Source organism: Scardinius erythrophthalmus, assembly GCF_964197995.2.
Source record: "Scardinius erythrophthalmus genome assembly, chromosome: 2".
NCBI lineage: Eukaryota > Metazoa > Chordata > Actinopteri > Cypriniformes > Leuciscidae > Scardinius > Scardinius erythrophthalmus.
Window position 1 is genome coordinate 61539076 of NC_138222.1, and position 21855 is coordinate 61560930.

The 21855-nt window shown below is 37.7% G+C and overlaps 1 protein-coding gene across 1 annotated transcript; it reads left to right on the forward strand.

Moving 5' to 3' along the window:
• Positions 1-51: 51 nt before the first annotated feature.
• On the forward strand, positions 52-21638 carry LOC308705533 (macrophage mannose receptor 1-like; the record flags this gene model as incomplete). The annotated part of the gene is made up of 8 exons (XM_081390579.1): positions 52-88; positions 181-411; positions 700-1050; positions 19641-19679; positions 19772-20002; positions 20308-20671; positions 21153-21354; positions 21615-21638. 8 exons carry the CDS (start codon positions 52-54, stop codon positions 21636-21638), a joined length of 1479 nt encoding a protein of 492 aa, XP_081246705.1.
• Positions 21639-21855: the final 217 nt, after the last annotated feature.

Consider the following 21855-nt stretch of genomic DNA (forward strand, 5'->3'; position numbering starts at 1 on the left):
CTTTGAAGATGAATAAGATTTTTTGAGTTTTTCAATGTTTCTTCCTCAGAAATGGACCAAACTCTATATTTGATTCTTCTTCTCATTGGTGAGTGTGTTTGTTGTATTATTTATGGTTTATAGTTTCATCAGGTTTGACCCTGTTATGAAAAGCATTGAATCAAACGCTCTCTTTCACAGCTCTCTGCTCCGTATCTGAATGTGTTCAGCGTCAGTATCACTTTATAAACGTGACGAAGAACTGGACTGAAGCTCAGAGATTCTGCAGAGAGAATTACACAGATCTGGCCACCGTTGACAACATGAACGACATGAACGAGCTGAACAAGAGTGTGAATGATAGAGGTGTTCAGGATATCTGGATTGGGCTGCAGAGGACGAGTGTTGATAATTGGCAGTGGTCAGATCAGAGTAACTCCTCATTCAGAGACTGGCATTCTGGTGAACCTAATGGTGGAGGAAATGAAATCTGTGTAAAGATCTATGCTCTGGGTCAATGGTATGACGACACTTGCAACCTCCAATACCCTTTTGTGTGTCATGAAGGTGAGCAGATCCTCACAAACACACACAATCCATCCATCACCTCCAGAGATCTTAAAGTTCACGCTACATGTCTGACATGACAGATTCCTCCACAGTGTTTGTTCTGCATGTTGTTTTTGATCAGTTTTTGCTTGTGGTTTGTTTTGTGTCCAGATAAACTGATTCTGATCAAAGAGAATCTGACGTGGCCTGAAGCTCTGAGATACTGCAGACAGAATTATACGGATCTGGTCTCGGTTCATTCAGAGGAGATGCAGCGTCGTGTGATGAATGTGGTTAAACGTGCGTCTACTGAGGCGGTGTGGTTGGGTTTACGTCACTCCTGCACTGTGGGCCTCTGGTTCTGGGTGAGCGGAGAGACCGTGTGCTATCAGAACTGGGCTCCAGGGAACGGCACAGGAGAGGAGAACTGTGAGTCTGCAGTGAGATCTGGAGCAGTTCAGTCTGGAGGAGATCAGCGCTGGATCAGCCGTCCTGAACACGACAAACTCAACTTCATCTGCAGCAGATCTGAGGAGTGAAGGATATGTTTGTGTTCTTTCATAACTGGCAAACACTTCTTGTTCTGTTTTTATCAGTTCTTATATCAGTGTACAATGATAATTTCTGTTACTGAAGATTATTGTATGAGTCTTTTTAACCCTTAAAGAGTTTCTGTATCTTGGGGTATACAGTCATTTAACATGCTGTGGGGGGAAGGGCCATGGGGGAGGGGCATTATGTGGTTGCAGTTGATGAGAAACACTGATGGGGTGATGGGTCATGTAATCAGGTAATGTGACTTTATGCCAACATTCCAAATATTTGTATCAAAATCCAAAATGGCAGCATACGTGGACAAATTCTTTGGCCATGAGGGAAGTGTTTTTATATTTTTCACGATTATAATATTTTAGAGTGATTTTGTTTTAGAAAATAGTTTTTTAAGGATAGTTTTACATGTTCTTGTGGATATTTTTAAAATAATCTTCTCACAACTTTGATTATCAGGCACTGAATGCCTGTATCCTGGGGGATACATTGCCCATATAAGGGTATTTAACAGGGCTGATCACTCACAGATATTCTTATGTTTTGAGGCCTGTTCTCTACAGATATTGAAATGGATAAAGGTTTTTCTTTAACTTGTAGTGTAGTGTAGTGTAGTGTAGTGTAGTGTAGTGTAATGCAGTGTAGTGTAGTGTAATGTAGTGTAGTGTAGTGTAGTGTAATGTAGTGTAGTGTAGTGTAGTGTAATGTAGTGTAGTGTAGTGTAGTGTAATGTAGTGTAGTGTAATGTAGTGTTATGTAATGTGGTGTAGTGTAATGTAGTGTAGTGTAGTGTAGTGTAGTGTAGTGTAGTGTAATGTAGTGTAGTGTAGTGTAATGTAGTGTAGTGTAGTGTAGTGTAGTGTAATGTAGTGTAGTGTAATGTAGTGTTATGTAATGTGGTGTAGTGTAATGTAGTGTAGTGTAATGTAGTGTTATGTAATGTGGTGTAGTGTAATGTAGTGTAGTGTAGTGTAGTGTAGTGTAGTGTTGTGTAATGTGATGTAGTGTAGTGTAGTGTAGTGTGGTGTAGTGTGGTGTAATGTGGTGTGGTGTGGTGTGGTGTGGTGTGGTGTGGTGTGGTGTAGTGTAGTGTAGTGTAGTGTAGTGTAATGTAGTGTTATGTAATGTGGTGTAGTGTAGTGTAGTGTAGTGTAGTGTAGTGTAGTGTAGTGTAGAAGTAGTCATATGAACTACAATAAAAAAGAATACATTGCAAAATGTTACCCTAAATGGGCAATGTATCTTGGGAGATACAGAGTGTAACTTAGAAAATAAAGGTCATATTTTGGAAAAAATGCATGAACTGTGTCATTTTAGTCTAGATACATACAAAAATAGCAATGAATCATTTTTCCATCAAATTTATTTATGCTTGCCCCTTTAAGGGTTAATATCAGATTTTGAAATAATTTTGTGCACCATATATATATATATATATATATATATATATATATATATATATATATATATATATATATATGTTTTAAAGACCCCATGAAATCAAAATAAATTTTAATATGTGGCTTTATTTACATTTTAAATTTAGTCACTTCCAGAAACACAACTCAATATTTTTGACACAGTCTGTTCAATCCAATGTACTTGCAGTCAACTAGAAAGTAGAAGATGGCTTTAAAAAACAAAAAACACATCAGTTGATTTCATGGGATCTTGGTGTTTTGCTGGTTTGGCAACTTTCTTCTGATCATTCCTGTGTTTTGCACTAGTCATGTAATTAAAAATTACTTGTTTAAAAAGTGATTGTGAGCATTGATGTTTGTCTCAATGAAATTAAATATAGTTTATTATTAAAGGAAAAAGTGGAAGTTGAATATAAAATATCTTGTGAACTGTACATCTCAACATGAATTTGTGGTATACCACATGTACTCTAACATATGATGTTTTATTAACAAAGTTCAGGAGGAGCACGTTCAGATAATTAACACGAGTGGAGAGCTCTCAGCAATCATCGATAAGAGGTGTATATTATATATATATATATATATATATATATATATATATATATATATATATATATATATATATATATATATATATATTCAGCCAGTGGCGGTTCTACATTGAATTACACCCTGGGCGAGACCCCCTTCAAGCGCCCCCCCAATCCTCCCCCCATAGCAATCATAAGAATCATAGCAAAAAGGCTAACAAATAAGATTTATACCCACCAATTAATATTGCCCCTTCATTCATGACATGGATACTGTAATCATACAGAGAAAACATAGTTGCATACCTTTATCTTTCGCTCGTTTCTTAATTGGGCACCTGATGGCTTTGACCTTTCTTGTCCATCTCTTATTTGGCACTTGACATCGACAATCAACAGATTTCCCCTGATCCCCCCATAACTGTCACTCACGACGAGTCACGACCAGAAGTCAAGACTAAACCAATTCACCTTGGTGGTGGTGACCAAGTAATCGTTTTGTATTACCTATTTTTATTACCATTCAGACAATTCAGAAAAACAAAAATGTGCAGGAAATATAGAGGCCTGTATTTATAATATTCTGAATGAAATGTGCGTTATTTGGAAGAAAGTCGAGGTGTGACTGACTTAAGATAACTATATGGATCCCCCGTTTCCCCCCCTTGTCCGTTCCATTTGGGAGAGACCCAGAGGTGAACTGTCATCCGCGCCCGCGCCTCCGCGCCCCCTCCCCTTCTCAAACAAACAGCTTCTGTGCACAGCATCTTCTCAGCAAGCAGGGGCGCCTGCAGCTGCAGAGGGCGCAAATTTGCCAATTCCCCACACAGTGAAATGATAGATAATAGAAAACAGCTTCGCGACGCAGATTTATTTATTTATTTATTTTTTTCTGCTCGTGCCGGCAGCGCCGCCCCCCCAAAAATGCCGCCCCGGGCGATTTCCCGGTTCGCCCGTGCCTAAAACCGCTATGTATTCAGCAGTCTCACCTCTGTTCATTGACAGATTAGCAGCATGCCTCCATCACCCCTTCTCCACACTTCTAGTCCTAACCATTTACATACTCTGAGTACTCTGGGTTCGGGCCGAACTCCCCCGGACAGCACGCCAAATACGCATTAAACTTTACTCCCTCTAATTGTATGTAAGTGTGAACTCGTGAAGTAAAGTCAGCAAACTTTGTGAAAAGGAAATATTTACAGCAAAACAATGAACACATAAAACCAAAGTTGTAAAAACTGCTTTTTCTGTAGTTTCATGACTGAAAATTAATTAAAATTAATGAATATGTTTTTGTTTTTTTTTATAAAAAACTTCTTCTGTTGTGAAAGATCACTGTAATGCATTAACATAAAGAGATCTGTGTGAAATCTTCTAAAAAATTCTACAACATCTTTTGCGTAAAAATTGAGACACACTTAGACATAAACACTCATCATACAAACCTCAAGAATGATGACAATGAAAAAAAAAGACTGGTGTGTGTGTAGTACCCTCACCGCCTGATGAGGGGAGATATGTGTATAAATTAATACAGGACACGGAGCTGCTGCTGCTTCACTTATCAGAGTCTGTATTGTTTTTTTTATACAATGTAAAACAGTTCAATCACTCTTATAGAATAGAATTATTCTTTCTCAATCAATGACAGTACATCACTTCAATAGTAATCACAAAATATAGAACAGAATTACATATACAGTACATACAGTATTTTCCCTTTACTGCTGTGTCTACAGATTAAGCATTATGTACTATGAAACATTCACTGATAACATTTATGACATTTTCCATGTGAATAAATCCTAAAAATGTGTTCATGTTTGCCAGAATTATTCTTTCTGATACACTTTTTAGTACAGACACTCATTTTCACAGTTATTTGGCACTTACAACTTACTCATTGTATTATTTCACCAAAACACGTTATTTGTGGACTTTACTCTAATATTGCGTATTTTCTCTGAGACCGCATGGTCTCCATCACTAGCATGAAAATGTGTAACTAGCACGCGTGACGCAGCACACAGACATGACTTGAAGCGAACTTTTACATGTCCGTCATAACAGTAAACTTAAACACTTTAAACAACGTAGTTAACATTTCTTAAACTCTTACATGTCAAAAAACATACTCTCATTGCTTTTATGTAATTCATACCTGATGAGGGGAGATATGTGTATAAATTAATACAGGACACGGAGCTGCTGCTGCTTCACTTATCAGAGTCTGTATTGTTTGAGCAGCGCGCGCGTGCCCCACCCCCTCCCCAAGCAGGCGAACACTCCCCAAAGGTGAAAGCAATCAAATCATAGAACGATTGAGCAGGGAACATTAATCAACGGAATAAACACATTTAAGGGATAAATTCTCGTCATCCATATATCTTACATATAACATATTTACTACTATTTACTTATTTATTTACAAATGCTTATATACTTTTGTAACCACCACATGTGCAGGGCAGGACTTAGGGTGGTGGGGGCCCCTGGGCTTGAGTCACTTTCGGGCCCTACCTTCTATACATTACTTTAAATAGAACAAAATGATACATACACAAGCTATGTATTAGAGCTACACAATTCTGGATAAACTGAGAATAAAAATAGAGATCACGATTCTGAACAAACAACTAAACAAAATAACATAATTTATGTTAATTGCTTAAGTCTATAAAAATGTTTAATTAATCTGAATTATTTATTTAAAAAAAACTTGGGTTTGAATGAATGATTCAATTCCTCAATCAAATTCACTTGTTTCATAGATGAATCAGCATTTTTGAACGAATCTCCTGAATGAACGATTCAATGACAAATGTTTTTTTTAAAGTCATTTGTCGCCATCTGGTGGCGTAACAATATAATCGATCCAATCGTTATTTGAAGTGCAAAGCTACTTTCAAAAGGTGACTAGTACAGTATACAGTGTTACATGTTAAAAAAAAAACCGTTATAATTTATTTATATGACCACTGATTGAAGCTTGAAAAAGTTTTTCTAATAAATAAATAATGATTAAAAAAGTTCAAAGTGATCATGTGTTTATTGCAATGCATAAATGTCTTGGTCAGAATGAGAATAAAACACTTATTTACCTGGAAAACATATTGAAAAACAAACAAATACCTTGTAAGGTTGCAATCATAACAAATCATTTGTATTACATATAAATAGCTAAATCTATGAGTGTATAAATCTTTAAAAAAAACTGTTCTTGGTAAGTGCTGACATATTGTATAGATTATATACATCTCCAGTATACATATAGGCAGTGTTAGGCTGACTTTGACCTACAGTATGTCTACTACATCACATAAATTACAATCTTAGAGAATAATATATAACAAAATTAAATAAGCATTTTCTCATTACCATGGCATTTTAAAGATCATTAGATGTAATTTAGTACTCTAGCAAAAATACATAAATAGAACTTCATAGAACATGCCTAACTTTGTTCAAATTTAGTGGTATAGGCTAATATAAGATAGCAATTATAATATAGGAAGTGCCTTCAATTGCAAGAATATAGCAAAATAACTCATTGAACAAAGTGCAAGATAAATTGTGTGTGTGTGCAGTACGTAAGTGTTGTAGTGAAAAATCTAAACTATGCACACAAATTAGAAATGTACAGTCAATAAAATAAAATAAAAATAGTACACTATCATATCTTAAGAAAGCAAGACATCAACAACAGAATCCAGAGGCTGATCATTTAAAACAACAACAGGCAAGGTAGAGAAAGAGAGAGAAAGGTAATCAGGTTATGACTTCATGTATGTCATCTCATTTTAAAGATATTAACATAGTACTATTTAGAAGTTGCATCTTCTGGATTTCTTTGCAGCAAAGTCTTTGATCAATTCAGTAAAATCCACCTTACGTAGAAGGTCACTCTCAATTGACATCAGAGTGAGATGATTTAATTTCTGCTGGACAATTGTGGATCTTAGTCTATTTTTTACTAGTTTCAGTTTGGAGAAACTGCGCTCCCCACTTGCATTTGTGACTGGTAATGTCAGGTAAAGTCTGAGAGCGACATCCACGCTTGGGAAGATGGTCTGTAGTTTTCTTTCTTTAATGCACAAAAGAAGTTCCCTAGCAGATGATGGCTCATCATGGCAGATGAATTCTTTGAACTGGATGATTTCTTCGCAAAATTCGTTTTCCAGGTCAGTGTGGTATCTCTTCTGTAGATCTGCTGCTTTTTTATGAAGATGTTCTGCAGAGAGGGTAGATATGTTGTTCAGGAAACCAAAAGTGCTGTTGAGGTCATTATAGGACTGAAAACGGCGATCAAGTTCAGCCAGCAGCCTATCCATCACAACTAGAAACACACCAGATGAGAACCGTTCTCTTCCTGATAAGTGAACCTCAGGTGTTGCAGACTCACCCACATGAGTCTTGCGTTTTCTTTGTCTTTGTGTGTCTTGTTTGTATGTTTCTGAAACGGTGGGAGACATCGCTTTTGCTTGGTCTTCAAACAAATCAAATTCATCTCTCAAACCAACAATATATTCCCGCAGTGACCTCACCAAATCAACAGCATTGCACAGGTCCAGATCTACAGCTTGAAGTGCAACACTTGTCCCATGAAAGCGTTGGAGAAGATAATTCCACATAGTGCAAAGAAAAGCAGTCTCAAGCCTGTTCATTTTTTTATGCAGTGACCAAGCATAATTTTGTGTTGTCGGGTTCTGTTTGCTGTCTTCTGCAATGTTCATCAGTGACTCTTGAATATTGGCATAATTTCTGCACAGTGCCGTGGTGGCCTGTGCATGCGCAGCCCACCTGGTGTCAGAGAGAGATTTTAGAGTCTCAATGCGGTGGTTTTCATTAGGCTGCAAACCTGCAGTTACCACCTTCCATCTAGCTGTGGATTTCGAGCAGAAGTTGAACAAAGTCTGAATGAAGTTAAAAAAATCGGCGGTCTCTGTGCAGCAGTTTACGCTATTAACTCCAGCCAGATTAAGCGTGTGCGCGGCGCACGGCACCCACTCTACTAGTGGATTAATGTCTTTGATGTGAGCTTGCAGCCCGTTGTACACTCCTGCCATGTTTGCGGCATTATCATAGCACTGTCCACGGCAGTTACTAATCTCTATGTCCATCTCATGTAAAACTGTGAGCACTGCATCACAGAGTGCCTTCCCTGTGTGGCTAGATATAGGGAGAAATTTTAAGAATCGCTCTTCTACGAGGCCCTCGGGTGAAACATACCTTATAATAAATGTAAGCTGATCAATGTGCGTCATGTCGGGAGTTGAATCAATGCAAATGGAAAAGTACTTTGTCACTTTCACTTCAGCAATGATTTCAGAAAGCACTCTATTGCTCATTAGCTCGATAAATTCGTCACATGTTTTTGATGAGAGCTATGAGGGGGTTCCTACCCCAGCATTGCCATATATCTGTATGTGTGATTTCAAGAATGGGTCGAATTCACTGATCAGTTCCAGGATTCCCATGTAATTCCCATTGTCAGCTCGACCAAATATTTCACTGGAGCCTCGGAAAGCCAATCCCCGCTCTGACAGAAATTTTACAACTGCAACCACTCTTTGCAAAACTTCACTCCAATAATTGCATTGCGACTCGAACTGCTTTTTAAGTTGAGAATCTATAACTCCGTCAACTGCTGCTCTGTTGATGTAATTAAACATAGCCTTTCTATGACTGTCACTATTCTCGTGCTCGGCAATGCGTCTGGTAGCATGTTTCCAGTCATTATAGCCAGACTCAAAAAGGGATTGACCGTCACCCTCGCCAAAAAGGCGGCAAGCAAAACAAAACACACAACCGGTGGATGAGTAGAGCAACCATTCTCTGGGCAAGTACTCACCATTCAAATGCTTGCGTTTGAAATGAGTTTTAGAAAACAGTCTCTTCTGATGTTTGTAGTGGCGTTCAGAAGCCTTGACATTAGCATCCTTATTTTGAACGGACTCCGGACCTTTTCGCGCCCAATAAGCACGCACGCTTTCATCAATTTAACCCAAGCGAGCAGGATCAGTGGATAATGAATCTGTAGTTGGACATTGTTCGGTCGCTGTTTCCGACTGAAGAGATGATGATTCATTGATGGGCTCCCCTGCTCGTGAATTCAAATTGTCTCCAACCGTTTCTTCCAGCGGGTTTGGGTTGTTGTCCTCTGGATTCTCTGCTTGCACGTCAAGCTGTGGTGTCACGGGTGTAAAAAATCCAGTAATCCTTTTCATTTTACTGATAACTTCCTTTTTGCGTTGCTGTCTTTCATTCTTTAATTTTCTTTTAAGCGCGCCACTCTGATACCGTTTGTCCGCCATTACATCACTGTCACTGTCAGGTTTTTTCAACGGCAGTAAACGAGGCACTGCGTAACTGCCAATAACCAATCAGCAAACCTCAAGGTGACTGACATTTAATTTAGCTAATTAAATTACATTTTTCATTGCAGGGCAGGACCAGGTAACAATGCTAGACCAATCAACAAACTTTAAATGAAAAATTAAATGACTGACATATTATTGAAAAAATCTAACGTAAACGGGCGGGGCCCCCTATTGGGCGGGGCCCATGGGCTTGAGCCCAGTCAAGCCCAATGGTAAGTCCGGCCTTGGGTGTGTGGTGAGACACTGGCACCGTTGTTCTGGGGCTTTTGTTGCTTTATCCAAGTGGACGCTCCACACTCGTGGTGGTTAAAAAACAAAAAAAACATAAATATCATGGTTTTCAACCCATTCTCACTCACTCCCAAAGTGTCAAACACAGAAGCATGGTCAAGCGCCCCCGGCGTCACTCTATAGACGAATTGGGAACTCCATTGCTTTCAATGGGAAACCTGTGGCGTCAACAACAGACACGTATTTTATCAGTAGGAAATCACGCTGAAGTCTCATTCTGAACACATCGCGATATTTGGCATCAGTTCATGAGTGCCAGATTTTGGCAAATCGTGAATCGCAAATCGCACTATAGCCTACTGCCGTTCTTGACAATGTACGTTACCTTTGTAAAAGTAGGGATTTAGCACTTACTAGCATGAAGAAGTCAAGTCAAGTCATCTTCATTTATAATAGCACTTTTAACAATGTAGATTGTTTTAAAGCAGCTTTACAGAGATAAACCTATAATTTAAGGTAACAGAGATTGTTTTGGCTTTATAGCGGTTCTTTAATAAAGTTATTTTCCAGCTAAAGTTAGTTTTGATTGATTTGCTTCCGTCGCAACGATCATTTGTTATTAACCCTTTCACGCATAGTGGTCACTACAGTGGACAGCTATTAAAAAAGCATTTTCTTGAATTTGCACGGGTTTTTATGGCAAAGTTGCACATCAATCTCTTCATTGGACCCTGGTGCATCATCCTATAAATTGCAACCAAGTGGCAAGCCTTTGTGTTTCGATTTTTTCCCCCTCCAAACCAAGATGGCCAAGGGTCAGTCAGACATGCCAAGTTGCTCCAGAATATCCACCCATTTCTTCTATCCTAGGAGACTCTTGTAGGTAAAAAAAATATTGCAGCATAAAGCAATATCTAATGAGTCATATCACAGTAAAATTTTCTAAGTTTTGATTTTAGATTGAGAGAAAACTCTGATTAATCACATGTCCACTGTAGTGGACGTCATGCATGCAAATGGCTATATTTCAGCTACAATTCATAATTATAATGTGAATATATTTTTGAAATTTAAAACTTAAAAACTTAATATGCATTGACTTTTTCTACTGTAAATAAATGTATTTGTATTATTAGAATGTCATTTTCATTGACATCGAAAAAAGTCATGTGATTACATAATGTAAGACACTTGTAATGCATTACTTTACTTGTTAGATCAAAAATTAATCTGATTTTATAATGCATGTTATTGTAATGCGTTTTTTTACTAATAACATCAAAAAGTAATCTGATTACGTAATGCATGTTACTTTTAATGCAATTCTTTACTCATAACATCAAAAAGTAATCTGATTACATAATGCATGTTACTTGTAATGCGTTTCCTTTCTCATAACATCAAAAAGTAATCTGATTATGTAATGTGCGTTATTGTAATGCATTTTTTTACTCATAACATCAAAAAGTAATCTGATTACGTAATGCATGTTACTTGTAATGCGTTTCTTTACTCGTTACATCAAAAAGTAATCTGATTAGGTAATGCACATTACTTGTAGTTAATTACTTGTTAGATCAAAAAGTAATCTGATTAGGTAATGCATGTTACTTGTAACACATTACTTTACTTGTAACATCAAAAAAGTAATCTGAATGTGTTATGCATGTTACTTGTAATGCATTACATCCAACACTGATCATTTCAGATGAGATTGAAAAAACGCAACTTGTATGAAGTTGTATGAAGCCATTGCAATATTTTGCATTTATATTTTTTGTATATATTTTATAGTTTTCACATTATTTGATATAATTGCATTGATTAGTTTGTTAAATTCACATACTTTATCTGTTTGATTATTGTCTTATATTTAATACAGTATATCTTCAGTTTAAACCAACCGCATGCTGTCCACTCAAGTGGACATCTGAAGATCTCTTTGAAAAATTTGTAAAAAAATAAAATAAAAATCAATTCTTGTTTTTCATGCCCTAAGAGCAATAAAACACATAGGAAAAAAAAATCCTGACTGAGGTTATCATAATTCATGCATGAAAGGGTTAAATTAGGGGTCGCTAAAACAACACCATTCTCTCTACACAAACTTAAATTAGCGTAGATGCCATACAATAAGAATTGTATATTCTTGAATTGAAGAATTGTAGATGCCATACAATAAGAACAAATATAGACACAGGCTGTGCATGGAGATATAATCATATAATTTATAACGATATAATTTAAACTCTCTTCAATACAAAGACATAACCAGTGTGAGTTCCTGTTATCACATTATATGAAGATCCACACGATTGCAAATGTGACATTGATTTTATACAACAAACGAAATATTAATATTAAGTGATGTTCATTTTCAACACAGTTGTCAGTATTTTTACAACAAAATAATAGCTCCAACGAAAGCCACAGCAGAACTGCAGCACACAGCAGTGTTTGTGAACGAATCTGCAGCTTTGAACGAATCATTAGAGTCAATGATTCAATGATTCATTCATAAATGCAGCCACTTGCTTCGTTACTGAGTGACTCACCAACTACTGGCGGTTTAATTTAATATTTAAAAGCATCATTTCGTTTTTACCATCATTGCATGTTTCTCTATTGAACATTTTTTTTTATTTAAAGCATTATTCATTTTATAAAGGTATTTGTTAAGGTAAAAATACACTGGAAAAATTGATTTAAGGGGGAAAATACTGTCCCTTACTGAAAAAGGTGTGACAGAAGAGTGTGGGTACGCAGAAGAATGTTAAAGCCTCAACTCTAAAAAGTTTGAGAACCACTGGGACTGGGTTAAGGAATAGAACAAAATAAACACCAACATCAAAGCACAATACACATACCAAGGGCAGAAAGTAGGCCTAATATTCAGAGGTCACTTACAAAGTTAGGTTAAAGATACAAACTAAGAGGGATTCAAACAAATAGCATATCAAAAACTATGTAGAATTAAAGCTGCAAGCAGAATTTATCGGGGTTCAAGCATTTAAGGCCTTTAAGCACATAAGCATCAAAAGACATTAAGTTTCATTTAGCAAGCATGTAAACACTTAGAAAACCAAAAGTGATTTATAAAATATCATATAAGAGATTGTCAAGAATCATTTTGTTCAGACGTAATTAATGTATGTTGGATTGATGTTTATAAGGAAGTTCATCCTGACAATGCATTGTCAGCATTTGAAAGATTATTTTACCCTTAGGTGGACAAACATGCACATATAAAAAAAAGTACAGTGAATAATGTTAGGGCACCATGGATTGTTAATAAGTTGAAAACACTATGTTTGAGAGAGATTTGGCAAAGGGTACAGCAAACAGAACTGGGAACAAGGAGGATTGGGACGTCTATTGCAAATTAAGAAATCAAGTAACTAAAATTAATATGAAACAGAAAAGAATGTTTCACAAAATTAAAATAAGTGTATGTAAATATGATTGTTAAAAAAAGTGGAGTACACTCAATTAAATAATGGATAGGAAATCAAGTGAAATTCCTTTTATTGATAGAGGTGTGTCATTTTTAACTATTTTTAAAACATATGAAATTGGAAATTATTTAAGAAATGAGAAATATTGTTTGGCAGGCCCAGTTTGCCACATCTTTAATATCAGTATTGAAAAAGGGATTTTTCCTTTAGATTGGAAAGATGCAAAGTTTATTCATCTACAGAAAAATGCAGCACTGGGTTTTAATAGTCATAATAGTCGACCAAAGTTTGCTACCAGATCTTAGCAAAGTATTGAACATTATAGTTTGTGAGCAAGGAGAATAATTTGCTCTCTAATTTTCAGCATTGATATTGAGAGAGCATAGATTGATGACAATAACGTATGAGCAGTATTGTTAGATTTTAGCTCAGCTTTTGATGTACTGGATTATAAATTAGTGCTGGATAAACTGAATGTTACAAATTTACTTCCACACTCTACATTGGTTTAAAAGTTAACTGTCTAATGGGACAACGTGTGTTTATAATGGAAGATGTGAAAGAGTTGCAATGTGGTGTGCCTCAAGGAAGTTGTTTAAGACCAATGATCTTCCTCTTGTTTTAAAGTGTGTGGACAGTCATGTATGCAGATGATACAACATATTTACCTGCAACATCAATTAAGCAGTCGTCTACCGCTTTGGATGAGGAAATTTTACCTCATCCAAAGAAAACTTTACCACAACTGTGTAGTAGTTCTGCGCAATACAGTATATCGAAATTATTGAAATATCGCAAATGTATATATCGCAATATGCATATCGCAACGACTTGCAATAACTGGGGTCATGAACAAAAGACAAAGAGAAAATCACTCACTGCTCTTGGCTGAATAACTCTGAATAGCTTTAATAAGAATCTGCATATATTTAAGGCATAGAGTGAAAACTAAGCCGTGTTTTATTTTTACTTTTGATTATTCAGTTTCTGTTGTTAAATAACCCTAATGTAGGCCTTCCTGAAACCCTAAACCCTGTGGTTTACACTGATGTTAAAATAACACTCCTTATGCTACAGCAAAACACTGCTGTTCACTTTTACAAGTTGGAGGGATGTTTTCTTGTCACAAAAAGAATGTGAAACACATATGTAGGTTATATAATAGATAATTTAAGTTTATTTTACACACTTTAAACACAGGCATGAAAACTGGTCAGGGGTAAAAAAGGTGAGAAGGATACGGCAGCAAAAAATCCAATCCAATCAACTTTATATATATATATAGCACATTTTAAAAAACAAGGTTACCAAAGTGCTGCACAAAGAATAAATAGAAAATATAATAACACATAAAACATATAAAATATGGGGGCCATTTTAATGTGTGAAGGCAGGTTTTTACACAAAACACACAGCATGAGATTATTTTTTCTTTTTTGCCTGAACCAGAATCTCAAGGGCCCGTTTTCTCTGTTTAGCAGCATGTCTCGGCCTTGCCCTCTTCCGCGATCTTCATTTGAGATTTTCATTTTCAGTCTTTTCATTGAAAAGATTTTCTTACGACCATACCCCCCACCAAATATTTTCTCATCGGATCTGCACAAATCACGTAGGTGACCCATTTTGGTTTTAAAACGTCGAATTTCGCCGAAAGGTGAGGAGTTTTCATGCCTGTAAACATTATCGTATCGCATATCGCATTATTCAATGAGTTATCGCATATCGCATTTTTCTTCAATATCGCGCAGCCCTACTGTGTAACATGTAGCGTGCAACGTAACTTGACGTGCTACACTATTGGCCGACGCTGGTCATGATGTGTGTGATGCGTGTGACGTACAACACAGAAGCGCTGCGCTGTTTTACTACGTGAACTAACTGGAGGCCCAGAGAGAAGGAAATGAATAGCGCACAGAAAGTATTCTCGTCACTTGATAAACTTAAGATTGAGCCACTGTAGACACTTGGACTATATTGTAACAGTCACAGCCTATTACAAGGCAGGCTATCTGTTTCTTGGGGTATGTTCATCCTAGCCACTAGGTGTCACTAATAGGACCCCATGTTTAGAGTCAAAAGGGGAAGTAGTAGAAGGAAAATTATACCACAGCACACCTTCACCTGTTCACTGCTGTCGTGGAAAATCCTGACTTGGGAAACTTATTGTTTGCTGCCCAAATGTAAGTGCTGTTATATCATGTTTTGATTTTTGGAATATCTTTGATTTAGGTGGAGACCTGTTTCCTGTAAATAGTTTGTTTGTTTGTTTGTTTGTTTGTTTGTTTATGGATGAGTTGATTTGTTGTATTTCTTTTTCTTGTAGAGGATTTTTTGTGCTATTATGATTCTGCTGGACTACTTACCAGAAGAACAATTTCATTGACTGTCTTTGGAGGCAGAAATGCCCTTATCCAAAGAAAGACATTATGCGATCATTTAAAGACTAATGACCAAGTCTGGTCTCATCCTGTGGGAATTGACATTGACTCAGTATCCTCTTTGCTCACCTACAGTTTTGATTTGGACAGTTTATTTGGCTGATGATTGTTTGGCACATGCTTGTGTCTATACTTCAATACATGTTTAAAAAGAGTTTATGCTCTTTTGAGTGTTTATTTCCATTACTTTTTTGTTTGATTTCTTGAAAAACGTTATATCCTTCACAGGTCTTGTTTTGCAAATATGATCCCCCCTTTTTTCTTATAACTCATCAGTTCTAAATAGCTGAGACAGTTATAATATTAACGATGTCTTTAATGCATTTTCTGGGCCAGCAAGTTTCAATCCCTTAGAAGCCTATGGAGGAGTGAGACAGCTCTCAGATTTCATCAAAAATATCTTAATTTGTGTCTTACGGGGTTGGGACAACATGAGGGCGAGTAATTCGCTCCGTGCACAAAATGGCGACCGTTGACGTTTCGAACTTGAGTGTGTGGGCCAGTACTTCCGGTGAAAACTTCCGGTGATCTGACAGCCAGAGTGGGAGGCAGCGAGAGCGAGAGACAACAGCGACCGAGGTCCATTACCACAGCGATGTTTTTCACACTGAGTGTTTTTAGGATTCAAGAGAGGTGACTTGCCTTTCAGAGGGTGACAGCCTCAGCACTTCATTGTTGTGTGCCGTTATGTACCATGTCGTCACGTTATAACAGAGAAGTCAGCTTTCATGCATTCCCCGTTGACGCTGCGGAACGGGCATGAGTGGATACAGAAGATCCGGAGGGATGACTTCAACCCGACCAAATTTTTAAATGCATATAATTTTCAGTGTATTTCACCTGTGCGTTTCTATGCTTTCTATTACTGCATTTATTTTGTGCAAGTGAGATGAGTAAAGACCATCTGTTTAATAAATCATTATCTGTCTGGTGTTTATATGCAGCACGTATACAGTATTTTACTATGAGTAAAATATACACAAAATTACCCATATTAAATTGTCGTACCATAATAATATTGATCGAGCAAGTTTGAAAACAAACAAGATGGGTCTTTCGAATCGAATCGGCTTTGGCCGCGACTCTGGAAGACTTGGAGTTAAGCTTTTCTTTGCGAAAAGAACAAATAACAGCACTGAAGTCATTCTTAAAAAAGGAAGATGTGTTCAGAGTTTTGCCGACCGGATACGGCAAACGTTTAATCTATCAACTAGCTCCTGGTGGGAAAATGCTCTGGGGTGCGTTTCCTGAAAGCATCGTTAGCCAACTATGGTCACAAGTTCCGTCGATATCAGCATAGTTCAACGATTTGGTGTTTCCCGAAACCATCGTTCCAACGAACGTTCGCAAACAGCATCGCAAACTTGTGTGGTTGGAACGAAAGCTCTCGAGCTGTCGTTAGAAGCATAGTTTCTAGTTTACATGAGATGTAGACTGAATAAATCCTTATCTTTAGCAAAATAAGCAAGCTGACATTCAGTACAACCTGTGTTATTTATTTAGAATACATACAAATGTAATTTACGTCTTTTAGTTTGTCAAGAGATTTAAAGCACCGTTTTTGAAGAGTGCGCATGTGCGAACGTGCTCTACTATGTAAGAAAGAGCCAAATATTGAGTCGGGAAACAGTTGTGACTAGCTAGTTGATTTCTCCAACGATGCATCATACTTTGGTAGTTAAGCAGCGAGCTATATAGTTGTACGGGAAACGCACCCCTGGTTGGTTGTAGCGCTATCCTATTGCGTGCAGAGGGAATCTGAAAGACAACAGTTTATCCCGGCCCTCGGATTGAGTCCTGCCAATGGTGTGTTCCCAGACCCAACATCTCGATGTGTGTCTGGCTTGTCAGGCTAGGTCTTTGGTGGTCCAGGGTTTTAACATTGGCAAACGCCACAAGAAGGGTGCAGAAAATCTTATCACTGATGCTCTTTTAGGATGTCAGGAAAGTTTTGTTGTTAAACTAGTTGTTGTGAAAATAGCAGTTATGTTACTATAAATACTGTAAATATCACTTAAACACAGAAGCTGTAGGGGTTGGGTGCCATTTTCTTTGTTGTGAATATTCATTTTCTCTTGTTTTTTATGTATATTGTTTTTGGTTAGTAAGGGAGTCAGTTCAGTACCTGTGTTTAGTTTAGACTTTTTCTTTGAGAGGGTAATACATTTTCTTTGGGGAAAAGGGTAGATTCAGTTTTTGTTTGTTATTTTGGCCTTGACCCAACCCTGAAGTCAATATGCTTCCTTTTTGATGTCATGTGCTGACAGTGACCATTTTAACAACTTTTTAATAAATAAAAATAGGAGTCAGGTGTAAAGACTTTATTTATGTTATACTCCTGGACTCTAGACCTCTGGGACGTAACAATGTATTTATACCCATCTCTGCAAATGAATAAGCCTGAATTAAATTTAAAGAAATATGACTAGAACAATAACACTCTGTTTCTCCTGTTTCACGTCAGAAATATAAATGTTGTCCATCCTGAACGTCTAAACAGGGACATAAACAAATGAGTGATGAGGATGTGTTTGCATGCAAATGTGTTCATGTGTTATATAAAAAAAAAGTAAACAGCAGGAGTATGAAACAAAACAAAAATAAAAATTTCCACAAAGAGATGAATTCTAAAAACGCATAATTTTTTAATGTCTGCATTCCAGCCAATCACAATCAAGTATTTAGACGGAGGAAATAAAGACACGTTTATTCTGAAACAGCAGCAGCAGAAGATGATGATATTATTTCAGTGAGATAATGAGAGTCCAACAACCTTTACTAACATTAGAAATGGACTTCAGGGGAATGAAAGCATGATATGAGCACTTTAATGTCTTTATCTCGTCTCTGTTGTGAATGTCTGTCGTGTCTCCTCAACAAGGAAACATCTTTCCTTTCTCTTCATTTTGTCTTTTTTAATCCCTCAAACCCTCTTCTCAACACAAAGGCTACATTTGAAATCCCATTCATCACTATATAGTCGGTGAAAACAGTATGTGACAGTAGAAGTATGTCTGAATTCACAGCACTCATAAAAGAGTTGTTAAAAAGTACCCGGATGATCTACTTCTTCCTGTGAGATTCTGAAGTGTGTATATGATGAACACTTTACTATCCCATGAGGCCACAGGAGAGGACTGATGAATGGCAGTGAAGCGACGCAACTGACGCTGGTAGGTCTCATGATAATGACAACATGACGAATGTAGTACGTCTGGTTTGCATTCATACTACACACACACACACACACACACACACACACACACACACACACACACACACACACTATATAGAACATTATTTTTTACTGGTCATGAAGTAATTTCTTATGCAAAATAAGCACCGACTTTAAGAGAGATTGTGATTTCAGACACAGACAAACTCTCTCAATAGTCAAACTCACTCCTTCATCTCACACACGTTTCTTTCTCTTTGACTGGAGTCTCAAACAGGGGCTTTTAAAGGCTCTCAGTAACCAGTATCACCAGTCTTCACTAATGAACTCAACCCTCATCAATCAGATCATTAGTGGATTGTTCAGTTCACACACAAACAGATAAAAAGTGACCAAAAACAGAGAAACACAAACACACGTCAAATTGAACAGGGATGTAACACGAGTTATACAGTCCAGCAATAACATTAAAGCAGCTGCTTAGTTGTGAAAGTTAAAAAAAATAAATTATGAATGTAAATATGATTATATTTTCTGATTAAGGTCCATGTTTATATTGACTGATATTGACTGAAAATATGCAAATAAAGGAAAAGAGGTGGAAAAATTTACAACTAAGGAAGTATTAGAATATGAAAATTAGTTTTAAAGAAAAAAAAATGACGTGATGAGCTGAATGAGGGATGAGAGCAGATATAATAATCACGTAGTTTAAATCTGCAGACAGAAACATCAGACTCAGGACAGAAACACACGACCTCTAAAGTAAGAACATGTTCATTCTTCAAACACAATTAGACTTTCAGATGTTAATATTGTCTCAATGATTGTGAATCAAGTTATGCTGCTAAAATGTTTTTAGTATATGATCATGTTTTACTTTGAAGATGAATATGATTTTTTGAATTTTTCACTGTGTTTCTTCCTCAGAAATGGACCAAACTCTATATTTGATTCTTCTTCTCATTGGTGAGTGTGTTTGTTGTTTTATTTATGGTTTATAGTTTCATCAGGTTTGACCCTGTTATGAAAAGCATTAAATCAAACGCTCTCTTTCACAGCTCTCTGCTCCGTATCTGAATGTGTTCAGCGTCAGTATCACTTTATAAACGTGTTGAAGACCTGGACTGAAGCTCAGAGATTCTGCAGAGAGAATTACACAGATCTGGCCACCGTTGACAACATGAACGACACGAACGAGCTGAAGAAGAGTGTGAATGATGGAGGTGTTGAGTCTATCTGGATTGGGCTGAAATGGACGAGTGTTGATAAATGGCAGTGGTCAGATCAGAGTAACTCCTCATTCAGAGACTGGAAGACTGGTGAACCTAATGGTGTAGGAAATGAAAACTGTGTAAAGATCTATCCGAATGCTCTGGGTCAATGGTATGACGACACTTGCAACCTCCAATATCCTTTTGTGTGTCATGAAGGTGAGCAGATCCTCACAAACACACACAATCCATCCATCACCTCCAGATATCTTAAAGTTCACGCTACATGTCTGACATGACAGATTCCTCCACAGTGTTTGTTCTGCATGTTGTTTTTGATCAGTCTCTCTCTAGTTTTTGCTTGTGGTTTGTTTTGTGTCCAGATAAACTGATTCTGATCAACGAGACTCTGACGTGGCCTGAAGCTCTGAGATACTGCAGACAGAATTATACGGATCTGGTCTCGGTTCATTCAGTCGAGATGCAGGAGGAGGTGATGAATGTGGTTAAAGGTGCGTCTACTGAGGCGGTGTGGTTGGGTTTACGTCACTCCTGCACTGTGGGCCTCTGGTTCTGGGTGAGCGGAGAGACCGTGTGCTATCAGAACTGGGCTCCAGGGAACGGCACAGGAGACGAGGACTGTGAGTCTGGAGTGAGATCTGGAGCAGTTCAGTCTGGAGGAGATCAGCGCTGGATCAGCCGTCCTGAACACCACAAACTCAACTTCATCTGCAGCAGATCTGAGGAGTGAAGGATATGTTTGTGTTCTTTCATAACTGGCAAACACTTCTTGTACTGTTTTTAGCAATTCTTATATCAATTTACTATGATAATTTCTGTTACTGAAGATTAATCGGATGAGTTTTTTTAATATCACATTTTAAAATACTTTTGTGCAATATATATATGTTTTAAAGACCCCATGAAATCTAAATAAATTTTAATATGTGGCATTATTTACATTTCAAATGTATTGACTTCCAGAAACACAACTCAATATTTTTTGACACAGTTTATTCAATCAATTCAAAAAACTAGAAAGTATAAAAAGATGGCTTTAAAATAAAATAAAAAACAAAGCTCAAGTCACATCAGTTGATTTCATGGGATCTTGGTGTTTTGGTAACTTTCTTCTGATCACTCCTGTGTTTTGCACTAGTCATACAATTAAAAATGACTTGTTTAAAAAGTGATTTTGAGCATTGATGTTTGTCTCAATGAAATGAAGAAACGCGCTCCTCGTCCTTCACTCTACGCCCGAGTTCCCCGAACAGCCCACTGTCATCCCGGAGGTCGTCCCCGAGCAGCCCGCTCTGACGGCTCCACCTAAGCTGCTCGCCTTGCCGGCTTCACCCAAGCTGCCCTCCCTGCCGGCTCCGTCCAGGCCGCTCGCCTTGCTTCCAGCTTCACACTGGATTCCAGAATGGCAGGTTCCACCCTGGTCATCTGCACAACCCGCTTCACACTGGTTTCCCGAATGGCAGGTTTCGCCTTGGTCGTCTGCACGATCTGCTCCGCCCTGGACCCTTGAATGTTTGGATCCGGCCCGGCTCTCAGAATGGCCTGATCGGCCGCCGGCTAAGTCATCACCCCCTGTTCCTGTTCCCCTCCATGGACCTGGCCCCCCATCCCTCCCCCTGATCCTCCACCGTTCCACCTCCCTCCTGGACTCTTGTTTTTGTTTCCTTAGGAGCGTCTGGTAGCCGCTCCTTAGAGGGGGTGTAATGTCACAGTGTCTGGTTGGTGTTCCCTGGGTGTCCACTAGAGGTCTTTTCCCCACACTGTTACATCCACTCATGAACAGCATTTCCCATCATCCTCGTCTGTCTTATCATTGATCATTACACTCAGCTGTTCCCACTCACCTTGTTAGTATCTGTGTTATACCCTGTCTGTTCAGTCATTGTCATGGAGTCCTTGTATAATATCAC